We start from the raw sequence: 12,791 nt of genomic DNA, 5'->3' as shown, positions 1-12,791 counted from the left end.
GCAATATTTTTGTGAAGAGCTTCAGGAAACGAAGCTGATGATCCCAGCTCACTAAAAATAATAATAAAAAAAACCAAACGACAACCCCCCAAAAAATAAAATGATTCCAGTCTCTGAACAGCAGCTTCGGTGTCCACAGAACCCAGAACTTAAAACATGAGACAAAACAATCCTGTAAAAAAACAAAAACAAAAGGAAAAGAGGAGGAGGACAAAGCAGGAAAAGGCGCAGCACGAAGGGATTTCAGACCAGCAGTTTTGTGAGAGCTTTAATGGCACAAAATGTTTTATAAGCTACAACTTATACATGTAAACTGTAGGTAATGTTACAAAGTGCTAACTAAGGGGTGAAGAATGCAGAATCACTTTGGCTCAGTTAACTCCAAGATCTCAACCAATGTCAATTAAAAAAAAAAAGAAAAAGGCTGAATTGCCAACAATCTTCAGCTTTTCACCTCTGAAAACAGTAAGTAAAGATGCTTTTTTGCTGCAGTTAAGGTCAGCCTGCTGCACTTCTCAGGTGCCACTTTATGCCTTTTTTTTTTCTTGATCCTATTTACAAATAGTCGAGGCCAGTTTTTCACTGGATGTAAGAAAAATGAAGCCTACTTTGTGTGTGGGTTTTTTGTGTTGTTGGTTATTTTTTTGTGTTTTTTTCCTTTTTTATTTATTTTTTCCAAAACTGTAAACAGGTATAAAGCTTTTTTTTTTAAACAACGTTTATCTTAACAAAACTTCCAACTTGTCAAGAGTTGAAACCCCTTTTTCAAATTGTACAACAATCTGTTCCTGCTCATTGTAAAACTAAAAGTTGTAGAGCTTATGTAGGGTATCAATAAATACTGCATTGTGTCCCAGCAAGTGTTACAGTGACCTCAGCTCGAATTTGCACAATTTTTACTTCATTTTACTTCAAATCTCACACCTGGTGTTGATACTCCAGCCACAAGCTTGCAATGTTATTTAGCAGATATCCTGAAGAATTAATTACCTTGGAATTCAGAAATGGGGAATTCGTTGGGTTTTTTTTTTTCCTCTTTAAAAAGTACTCCCTGCTTGGTAAAAATCTATTTTTCCACTACTCCAATTTCCACACAAAACAAGGTGCTGGGTTAGAACTGAGAAGTGTTTCAGCCTTTCTCTCTCCCCTGCCCTGGTTTTTAGGGCTGGAAAATGAAGTGCCCTAAAATTGGTGCTCTCTGAAACCCCCTCCAGCACTTCCCCCTTCCCTCCCCCACCTCTGGGTGAAACCCAACTCCAGCCTGGAACAAACACACACTTGGAGGCAACTCAAGTGCCACTAAAAGGGGGAAAAAAAGCAGATTATTCCAGAGAATTTGCTGTTAGGCTGCCCTGTCCCCCCGAAAGCATTGTCTGCCAGCGCTCAGAAACAGAGAATACAAATAAATACACTTCAGCAGTGGGGTCAGACTGCACTTTTTTTACTTCCTGGGAGCTAACTAAGTTTTTTTAAACCACATCTCAGCTGGGCTTTAGCTTCTATGCATCAACTGGTTCAAGCAATCACTGCTCTATCAAATAATCAACTTATTATAAAGTCTGATGCAAGCAAAACAATTATAGGTAGCTGTTCTCTCCAAACTGGCTGACTGGATTTCTTTATCTTCTGCAAGTCAGCCAACTAAAGTTTTTTATTTAATTAAGATTTTTGCTAGTCTTAAAATTAGCATTGGTTCCCTAAATACTTAGTATTAAAGTCTATATCATATTTTTTTTTTATATATTCATATATATATAAAAAAAGAGTATTCTATCCTTCAGAGTCATGCTACATGTTCTGAACTCCAATAAAATCTATTTAAGGACACGAGTGTCCCAATGCTTTGTAACAATTTGGTACTAAAGCTTCACATTTTTGAAAAAGAAGTGTCACTGAAGGAGGACAAGGCTTAATAATGTTCCCTAAGATAAAAGTTCAACGACATCAGTGAGAGTCTGTCTAAGATGGAGACACCACGAGTGACTTCCAGGTTTCCAAGAGTATCCCCAAAAAGGAGATTGTACAGTAAACAATGAGAGAGAGGAGGATGGAAAAATTCATCTGCAGAAGACATTCCACGACTTCTGAACCTTTTTTATGCACCTGCAAGATTGTCCCCCCCCCCTTAATGAGAAATTAATAACGAGCAATCAAACATTTGCTGGCTGAAACTGCCGTTTCATCTCGGTTGTAAATGGTTCCACAACAAACAGAGTCATTTCCTTTTACACTTAAGAGCTTAACTACACCTACAGCTGTTGGGGTTTTTCCTTAATTTAAAACTACTTTTCAAAGGAAAAATTTTCACATTTCAAATTTCCCCTTAAGAAAACAAGGTAAAGGAAAAGAAAAAACTCTTCTTTACATGCAAACGATGCCATTTTTTTGTTTTTCTAATATATTCTAGGTATCAGACAGGTTGGTTTTTTTCCTACAAGGAATAAGGAGCCGACTTCATAGAAAAGACAAGATTACAACAATTACCTAATATTAAAATATGCTGATGGATTTAAGTTTATCCTACTGGAAAATTGATGCAGTCTTGGCCTCCTGCAAATCAAATGGTGCCCGTAAGCCAAGAGGAGGGGCCAAGGAAACTCTCCCCCAAAAAGCTGCTTGGAACTGGGGTTTTATTGCCGGTGATTCCCTCGTTGATTCCACGAGCAGCTCAGAAGGACTCTTGAGTCCCTCCCTTCCTTCCAGAGGCTTTCCCAGCGCCGCTTCCAGCAGGCCCAGAGCTCGGGGGGCACGGAAGGATCGGGGGGGACTTGCTGGTGGCGGTTTTGGCGTGGAGAGAAGAGAAGCCCTTGCGACGACAGAGCCATGGGGGGAACTCCTGAAGGAGGAACTCACTCCTGTGGGAGGAACTCACTCCTGAAGGAGGAACTCACTCCTGAAGGAGGAACTCACTCCTGAAGGAGGAACTCACTCCTGAAGGAGGAACTCCTGTGGGAGGAACTCCTGTGGGAGGAACTCCTGTGGGAGGAACTCCTGTGGGAGGAACTCCCTCCTGCGGGGGGAACTCCAAAGCCCTGGAGAGAGGCCAGCAAGGTGGAATTCCGGCGGAGCCCTGGGCTGGGAGCCCTGGGCTGGGAGGGGAGGGCGAGGCAGGGACATGCTGAGGATGGGCTGAGTCAGACGACAGGACACAGAAGGACCCTCAGGGGCGGGGGCTCAGTAGGTGCTGGCCGAGGGCGTGGTCAGGCGCTTCCCGATGTAGATCCTGCAAGGGAAAGGACACGGCTGGTGGGAAGGAGAACAGGGAAGGGGGGCTGGGAATGGGGTTGAACTGAGTCGATGTTTGGGGATTATTTAGGTTTATGTTTGTAAGGTGGAAGCGAAAGAAAATGGAAATTAAATTAATTTGTGGTGTATAAATATGTATTTCTAGAGTTAGGTGTATATTTAGACATAGTTATATATAATATAGCTATATATATTATATAGATATAACATACACATTATATTTATATATATTATATAGATATAACATACACATTATATTTATATATATTATATAGATATAACATACACATTATATTTATATATATTATATAGATATAACATACACATTATATTTATATATATTATATAGATATAACATACACATTATATTTATATATATTATATAGATATAACATACACATTACATTTATATATATTATATAGACATAATATACATATTTATATATATTATATAGACATAATATACATATTATGTTTATATATTATATAGACATAATATACATATTTATATATATTATATAGATATAATATACATATTATGTTTATATATATTATATAGATATAATATACATATTATGTTTATATATATTATATAGATATGATATACATATTATATTTATATATTATATAGATATAACATACATATTATATATAATATAGAAATATATACTTATATATTTACTATAATAAAACACACATTTTCATAAATTTATATTTTGTTTTATATATTTTATATATTTATATTTATATACTATATATAATATAATTTACATATATATAATAATATATATTTTTATGTATATGTATATCATATATAAGATACATATTATATATAATATAGAAATATATAATTATATATTTAATATAACAAAACACACATTTTCATAAATTTATATTTTATATGTTTTATGTATTTTATATATATTATATATTTATATTAGACACAATATAATTTACACATATATAATTTATATATAATAATATGTATTTTTATATATATGTATATTATCATAGATTATAAACAATAATATATTTATTTATATATTTATACATTATGTATATTACCCTAGAGGACCAATAGTATCAAAAGATGCAAAGATGATTTAAAAGTTCACCCGTGCATTTTCAATACAAAAATCTTTATATTTGGGGAGAAATAAAAGACATCAATGGCTTTTTTTTAATTATTATTTTTAATTTTATTTTTTTAATTGAATTTTTATTTCTTAGTTTAGTCTGAATCACTTCACACACTGATAATCAAATGCCACAAGTGACACTTGCAAAGATGATTTAAAAGTTCACCCGTGCATTTTCAATACAAAAATCTTTATATTTGGGGAGAAATAAAACACATCAATGGCTTTTTTTTTAATTATTATTTTTAATTTTAGTTTTTCAGCTGAATTTTGTTTTCAATTTTAGTTTTAATTGCTGCCAAGTTTTCCTGCTTTTCAGCAGGACCTGAATTAGGGAAAAGCAAAGCCACGTGCAAAAGTTGAAGGGAAAATCAGTTCAATACTTACCCTAATCCCAGAGCCAAAACATGAGATATGAACAGAGATGGAATGAAAACCTTAAGGAATTCTGCAGAGAAAATGCCCCCTTTTTTCATTGCTCCACTTTTCCTCATACTTAGGGACACTGAACGTTTGGGATGTCTGAAGTGGAATTCCCTGCAAGAAGAAAGGGAGAAATTCAACAAAATTCTTTGTGTTTCCCCCTTTTTTTTTCCCCCTCTCTTTTATTTTTTTTTTGCACAGATCTTTGTAGGAACATTTATTGATTTATTTATTTATTTATTAAATACAAAGAGCTAGAGATCAAAGCACAAGATCCCTTACACAGAGTAAGGAATCCAAGGGAATTCTAGGAGGGACAGTACAGACACAAAGGGAGCAGGAGCTCCGAGAGAGGGAATTTCAGGATGGGATTTGTTAGCAAGAGCCTCATTTTTTGTTCCAAACAGAGACACAGGAGTCCCTATTTTAATAAAAAGGTTCTGCACTCCAGGATCTCAAGGTTTCCCCTGCCGTGGATGAGCATTGCATATTTGCCATGGAAAGAAAAAAAGGGACAGAGGATTTAGGAGACTTGCTCAACACTCTTCTGTTCAATAAGCCAAGACTAAATCCCATGAATCCCAGCTCCAGGTACCCAGCTCTCCCAGGAATTGCAATCTGGTCAAGAAACCTTGTGGATTTATGTTACTTTTAAATAATTCTGTTGCTATTAAGATTTTCATACTTCATTGGTTTGAGTTTTTGCAGCCTCCCCAGTGAGAAATCGAACTTTTCCTAAGATGAACCGGTTTGGAAAGCCAGAGTCATTCCTCTCCTTCCTATAGTCATTAGAAAATAGGAATATTCATGAAGAAAAGCAGAGTTGAACTCACTTGGGAGGAATGTTTTCAGGCCTACTTGACCAGTCTGACACCCAGTCTGCACTTTTCTTCAAAACTTCCAATTCTTTCTCTCCTTCTGCTGCTTCTTCTTCGGACTGCAAACACACATGGGACAAGGCTTTTAACACTCACTTAGCTCCTCCTCGGGGTGTTGAACTGACAGTGACAATGACAGTGGTAAAATGATAAGAACCCAAATGCTGGCACCTGATAAACCACCAAGTGTTCCTGGACTGCTGATTGTTGGGAAGAGATTTGACTTTGCTAACCACAAATTTTATTGCTGTAGCCAGGATTTCCACATCATTGCAAGCTGTTTGTTTAACTAACAACAACAACAAAAAAAAGGGATTATTTTACTCCTAAATAAAGCAGAACTATGCAAAAAAAATTATTTGCAAATAGTAAAAACATTGAGTTGATTGCATTCCATTTAAAGCTCACAGAATGTGCCTGAAGCACAGAAAGTCGAATAAAAAGGTTTCAAAACCAGTATTTTGACTTCTTAAATAGTGTTATTGGTAATTTGAAATTTATATTACTTGCAACCAGCAGCTTGTACTGACTGCAGCAGGAAAAGGCAAGCACTCACTGTAATTATATGATCCAAACTTTTAACTTTAAATCACTAGATGCAAACGTCACCACGTAGGAAAAAACAATAAATTAGAAAGGCTAGACTGACTTGGGCACAAACTCCTCCTTAGGATTAAAACAATTTGCTGAGTGACTCTTATTAAAATAAGATAAACCACTTAGAACATGAAGTGGGAACCACAGCAAAAGCAGAACTAGGGCAGGCCCAGGTGAGATGCAGAGCTCACCAACACCTTCCTTGGGCTCCTTCTGGCTTTCAGGGCACAACTGCCCCAGTCCCAGCTCTTGGACAGAATTAAAGGCAAGGTTTCACTCCTCCAGGACTGCTTTTTATTTATACTGCTGAAGACAGCAAATTCTACAAAGTGATGATCAAAGTAAGAGTTCAGTCTCCTCTCTGTGGTGTGGAGATTACTCAGTGTCATGTGAGGGAGTGCACAGCAATCACTGAACACCCTCCAATCCTGGGCACAAATATCAACATTTCAGCCCAGATCTGACAGCCAGTGTTACACAGCAACAGGGCTGCTGTGGAAAAGCATTTCTCAGCTGCAGAGGTGGAGCCTTGTTCTTCCCCTCACTCCAAAGCTATTCATCTCTTAAGTCATGTTTCAAATACTGCAAAATATAAGCCTTTTCAGCACAAAGACCTTGCTCTACCCCTCAAGTCTACATCAAACATCCACAGCTTACAAATATATATTTAAAAGTGAAGAAGTTTTAAAAGTTAATGAAGAGAATACCTGAGAACTACTGTCTTTACTTGTGTGCATTTCCACATCAAAAGTTATCTGTCCATCATCTTGAGGTGAAGGGCTAAAGAAAAATTTGATTTTGTTATGTCATTTTGTCAACTAAAGAACCATCAGTGTAGATAAATGTCAGCTGAGTTATTCCCACATGCCCCTCTGCTCACTGCTGAGTTACAGACCACACCACCCTTCACACCCCAAAGAAAGTCTTCCAACACCCCCCACCTTTGCAGGTTTTTTTTCTATTTACAACCCTACCTTTCTCAACAGACCAAAGAAAAGCAAGCACTGCCCAAAATTCCACCATCCACAGAAAAGCTGTAAAAACCCCCTTTGTCCTTTTAGGGAACACTGCCAGCATTGTGAACTACACCTCTTTTTGGGGAGGTGGGCATCCCACAGTTATCATAAACTCCTCCAAATGCTGGAGCACAACAAACATCCCCCTGGGAAAAAGCTTTACATCCCCGGGATCAGCGACCAGCAGAGCAGCAAACACTCCTTTACCTGTCACAGTGGGAACTACCTCTTGAGCTGCTCTGTCCTGACTCGTGCTGGGCATCCAGGAGGATCTTCTCCATGTCCCCGTTGTGGATGGAGGAGGAGGAGGGGACGTGCTCCAGGCCCCCGTTCTTGCCGTTGCCGTTGTCGGTGCTGTTGCCGTTCCCGTTCATCTGCAGCTCCACCCAGGAACCTGCGGGGCACCCAAAGGTCACCTCACAACAGCCCCACCTCGTTAACCAACCCCAGGTTCACTTTATCACCCCCTCCAGAGGGAACCCCGGCCATGCTGCCCTCAGATAACACACACTGCCCTCCCAGAGCTCATCAACACGGGCCAGGCACAAGAGGGACACGTCTCCCCTTCCCTCAGCAACAAAAACACCCCAAAAAGCTGGTTTGGTGCTACCAACCCCTGGAGCTGGTCAACAGAATGTCCCCTCTCTCCTCAATTATTAATACTCCCATCAGCCCCACTTTTTGGAGCTTCAAGTATCTACATATCACTCATTTATGTTCTACACTCCTTTCTGACACTGGATTTTCATCCCCATGGTCCTCACTACGAAAGTCCCACATGTGCAGCTTTCCATTCTCCTTCCTCTGCTCCCAAAAACCAACCCCTGATTTTTCTGGACATCATTCCATTCTCAGGCCTCAGTCAGTTTGCTTTGCCCCGGCCCAAACATCTCCCACCTCTCCTGTCCCACCAGCACATTAATTCCAACCATGGGAATTCCAAGGACAAGGTTATTTCCTCACCAGCTGCAGGACGTGCACAGTAACGTGACATTATAACATTTCACTGCTAATAAGAACTGAGGAGCAGCAGAAATCCAGCACTCCCACACCTCATAACTGTTAATAAATTCAGAGCCACCCCTTCAGCCTCTTCCACCTGCCCCTTTCTCTTTATTTTCCTGAGCCAGGGAAAGCTCTATAACCTAAAAGCTCAGATTTCCTGGTGTTCCCCCTTTTATTTTAGCTAAACCTATGGAATATCCATGTGAGATTCAACAAGGAGCAAGAGTGTATCGTGGCTGACAAGAGCAGCTGCTAAAAAGTTCAAATATTCTGCAGTTGAGGTGAGGATTTTTATTTTTAAATGTCTCCACTCGTATTTTATGTGCAGATTAACTAAGTGCAAGACTATATATGAATGTATATACTGGAATGTTTCAACTGGAAACAGGTTTTGGAAATATTCTTTATTTATAAACACACTATTTAATTATCCTGAGGGGTAAAGATAGGACAGACTTCTACTGTTCTGTATACTCAAAATATTTAAATACATTCCCTATCCAACTGCAATTCCAACCTTCTCTTTAAGAATCACTTGACCTCAGAGCCATGATACAGAGGGAAAGATCTCCAAGTTCTTATTTTGTTGTCAAAAGAACATTATTTCCCTCATCAGCCAAATAATGATTCTATAAATGTATATTAAGTCATCACAACTCCTGTGTAATTCAATTTATGCCACCTAAAGGCAGGTGCTTTTGGGGTTGTTTGTTTTTGGTTTTTTTTTTTTTTTTTTTTTTTGTATTTTGTTGATTATTTAGTTTTTTAAAGCTTAGAAATCTTCATTACTGAGGTAAAAATCATCCAAAAAACCCCCAAAAGCCTGAAGATACAACAACTGAAACTACTTTTCAATAATTATTTGTACAAGTTATAATTTTAACACTGATTTTTGACTTATGCATGATGCCATTGCAGTGCTGACCATGCTCTGAGGAGTCCTGGTGGTTCACAGCCTGGATTCCTTGGGTTGTATCCACAAATAAGGAATTTTGGGAGTGCACAGTCACACTGGGCTTTTCAGATAATCAAGTGTTAACTGGGAAGAGGCAGCTTTGCCCAGTCAGCATCGCCCAGAGACCTTGTTATTCCACATTGGTGAGGAAGGCTGGTGTCTAAATTCCAAAATAAAAAGGCCAACCTAGAATCAGGAAGGTTGATTTGGACCTTGACAGCAAGAAAAACACCTTCACAGCTGCAGAAAAGCAGGTTGGTCAGAAGTCAGGTCAAAAAGCTCTGGGTTGCCCATAACCATTTTGGGGGAGGGAGAATTAAAACACTCAGGGTCTGCAAAGCCATCCAGGATTAAAAATGAGCAGCCAGTGGCAAATAATGTGAGAAAACAGAGGGCAAAGGATGATCAGAGGTGGTTGCTCTGATCTGCAGCTCTTCAGAGCCTCCACAGCCCCTCAGACCCTGCACAAATAAAACCTTCAGGGATTTCTCCCCCCCTGCCTTTATCTAAAACACTCGTGGCCGTGGCAGGAAGAAAACCCAAATTACCCCGTGAGTGAAGAGTGCCAGGGAGCAGGAGGAGCTGACATGAGGAGCAGCACGTTCCCAGCTGACCTCACCAGGAATGACTCAAAACACAGCCCAGGAAGCACAATCTGACATCGGGCTCCAACTGGGAGAGGGAGCCAGAGAGCCCCTTAGAGGGACACAAATCCCCGTTTCTTTAAAAGCATGGGCAGGAATCTATCTGGGAATAAACAGCCCAACTAACAGAGGGTGGGTTTTGCCCCAAGCCTTTTTCAGAATTAAGGAAGTTACTTTAATCACCCACCTGAGAACTCTGAATTTACGGTATTTCTACTTGACAGGACAATAGGAAATGTGGCAGAATTAACAGTGGTAGAACTAAGAACCGTGGTGGCATCTCCTCCCTTCACAAATAACACACACTCTTTGGAAAAAAAAAACAAAACCCAAACAACTTTTTATATGAATGGTATTTTTCTCCAAATTTGTTTGAATTTTGTCCATGCTCCACAGCTGATTATTTCACTATGAACTGATATACACTGACTTAATTCCATGTTCTTCTATAACTGGTGACCTGTTTAAACAACGGGAGCTAAACATGTTGGGGCAAAAGGGCCTCATTTTGTTTATCCACTCTGTGATTTCACTTGGCTGGGTGTGGTGGATATATCAGAAATTGCATTCCTGTATACATTTTACAGATATAAAAATATTCCAAAGCAGCAGCTCACAAAAAGTCTGATGCATGGTCAACCTGAGTAATCTTATAAATATCACTTTTACAATGAAGTAGAATATTAACAAAAAACAAAGAAACAGAAAAAAAAAAGAGGGAAAGAAAAAGAAAGCCAAGCAGATTCCCATAATGGTAATTATTAAGCAGATTTTCCATGACAGAGATAGATGGGCTCTTGCCTCTTCTTGTCAATATGTAACAGAGCTTTATAATAATTAAAATATAGGAAGCATCTAGAACTCCCAAGAACAAGCAGGTTTTTTTCCCTCCACCTCTGTGAACCCAACAAAGCACAGGTTACCAGTTCTACTCCCAGCTCTCTTGCCCTCCAAGTACTAAGGGATCTTTGAATAAAAGGCCCTAAACACGGGGAGCACAAAATGAATAGGTGTCTGAGCTCATTAGCCTGAAAAGGGTCACTGAAAAGCTGAGATAATGGCAGAAAATGCACCTCTGCCACCAGAGCATTGTGCACTGGCTGAACATCTGAAAGCAGCTCTAAGCCTGCCTGGGGCTGACGGGGGGCATTGGTTTGGTTCAGGGGGCACAGACTGTCAAACATTTCCTCCCGGACCTTGTGCTCAGTAAATCAGGGAGCTGGGGGAGCCTCTGATGCTGATCCAGCAGCAAGACCTACGTGGGTAGCTCCAGCCCCAGCTCCAGCCCCGGCTCACCGAGCTCCGGCTGCTCCCACCTCCCGGCAGATTAACGTGTCCCACGGACACCGCGCCGACAGAGAGGAAACATTAAAACACAGACCCATCATTAAAACACAGACCCATCAAACGCGGCAACTCCTGAAGCGCCGGGCAACTCCGACGGAGTGATTGTTGTTTAACAGGCCTGAATAGTTCGCCGGAATACCTGTTTGACTCAGGTAACGCTGTTTTAGCTGTTTTATCAGGAGATGGAGCGTTGCCACAACACAATGGCAGCGTTACGAAATGGGCACAGTTTATTCCCCCCTTCAGACAATTGCCACCGAACCCATATATTTCGTGGTCAGTTTAACTTCGTTGTAAACCACGGAGGTAACAGTTAATCATTAATGCTATTTATTCACCTCTTGGAGAGCAGTATTCTTAATAATCAGACGGAAGGACACATGGAAAGAGCTGTTTAAAAGGAAGGGAAAGCATCTGCCAAGTAAGTAGCAGAGCCTACATGATGTGCCTCACTGGAGTTATCCCGGGAACAAAAGGATGCAGCAGAGCAGCTGACAGAGACGCCGGATATAGAGGGGAATAGCTCACGTCAGTGCTATTGACTCAGCCACTGAATAAACTCATTCCCACAGCCGCGCTCCTCCCCCTACCCCGCTGTATCCCCATCTTCGCTGCTCGGGTAAACTCCGCGGAGCCACGGGGCGCGCTCGGGGGGGGCTCGCTCGCCCTCAGCCCGCCGTGAGGGGCGGCCGGTCGGGACCCTCCGGGCCGCACCTCAAACCCGTTTTAATCACCCCAACAGAGCCACGAGGCCCCTTCGCTTTCCCGGGCCGCGCATCCAGCGGCTCCCGCCGGCCGAGGCTCCGGGAGCGCTCCGGGAACGCTCCGGGAAGCCCCCGAATCCCCCGCGCTGCCCTCACAGACCCCTCCGCGCCCGCCGCTACCCCTCTGCCCCCCGCCCGCCGCCGCCGGGGCTTTTATACCCGCTCCGCCACCGCCCATTGGCCCCCGGCGGCTCGCGCGGCGCGGCCTCCGCCAATGGCGGCGCGCGGGGGTCGCGGCCCCCGCGGCCCCTCAAGGGGTGTCCCCCCCCCCCTCCCAGCGCCATTTCCCGCCCGCGGCCCCCGCGGGGCCGCCCCGCACTCACTGTTGAGCCCCGGCTCGCCCTGCGTGGCCTCGGCCGGCGGGTTGTTGTTGTTGTTGTGGTGCTGCTGCTGCGGCTCCTGAGGGCTGGACATGGCGGCGGCGGGAGCGGCGGGCAGGGGCGACCGGAGGAGCCGCTGTGGGGCAACAACAACAAACCCGGGGCTCTCCCGTTCCGGGGCCCGGCCGCTCCCGCCCCGCCCACAGCCCCGGCGCGCCTGCGCAGGCGCGGCGCGCGCCGCTCTCCGCCCTCCCGCCCTCCATGGCGCGACCCGCGGCCGCGCACGTCCCGCGCGTGCGCAGGGCGGGCGGCGCGAGGGCAGTGGGGCGGCCTGAGGGGAGCGGGGGGACGGAAACACACAAATAAAGAGTTATTTGGGGTGGAAAGGCGCCCAAGGCCATCGCATCCCACCTGTGGCCCATCCCCACCTCGTCCCCCAGCCCAGAGCTCTGAGCGC

The 12,791-nt window shown here is 42.6% G+C and overlaps 1 protein-coding gene across 3 annotated transcripts in view; it reads right to left on the bottom strand.

Annotated features, from left to right (window-relative positions):
- BNIP3L (BCL2 interacting protein 3 like) overlaps nucleotides 1-12,538 on the bottom strand; it is a 51,796-nt gene extending 39,258 nt beyond the window's left edge. Inside the window, exons 1-7 of one of the 3 annotated variants that reach the window (XR_010425488.1) lie at nucleotides 12,338-12,538; nucleotides 7,507-7,693; nucleotides 6,991-7,063; nucleotides 5,642-5,745; nucleotides 4,773-4,922; nucleotides 2,975-3,223; nucleotides 256-2,855 (exon numbers count right to left, since the gene is read on the bottom strand). Coding sequence is in view for 1 of the 3 variants with exons in the window: in XM_064638092.1 (XP_064494162.1) it covers nucleotides 3,175-3,223; nucleotides 4,773-4,922; nucleotides 5,642-5,745; nucleotides 6,991-7,063; nucleotides 7,507-7,693; nucleotides 12,338-12,428 (654 nt within the window). In the remaining 2 variants the exon portion in view is untranslated. Of the gene's footprint in view, nucleotides 1-255; nucleotides 2,856-2,974; nucleotides 3,224-4,772; nucleotides 4,923-5,641; nucleotides 5,746-6,990; nucleotides 7,064-7,506; nucleotides 7,694-11,588; nucleotides 11,788-12,337 lie in introns of those variants that run through there. The other 2 variants (XR_010425489.1, XM_064638092.1) reach the window with 2 other exon arrangements.
- Nucleotides 12,539-12,791: the final 253 nt, after the last annotated feature.

The sequence above is a fragment of the Pseudopipra pipra genome, chromosome 28 (assembly GCF_036250125.1).
Source record: "Pseudopipra pipra isolate bDixPip1 chromosome 28, bDixPip1.hap1, whole genome shotgun sequence".
Lineage (NCBI taxonomy): Eukaryota > Metazoa > Chordata > Aves > Passeriformes > Pipridae > Pseudopipra > Pseudopipra pipra.
This window is presented reverse-complemented; position numbering and strand designations above follow the sequence as displayed.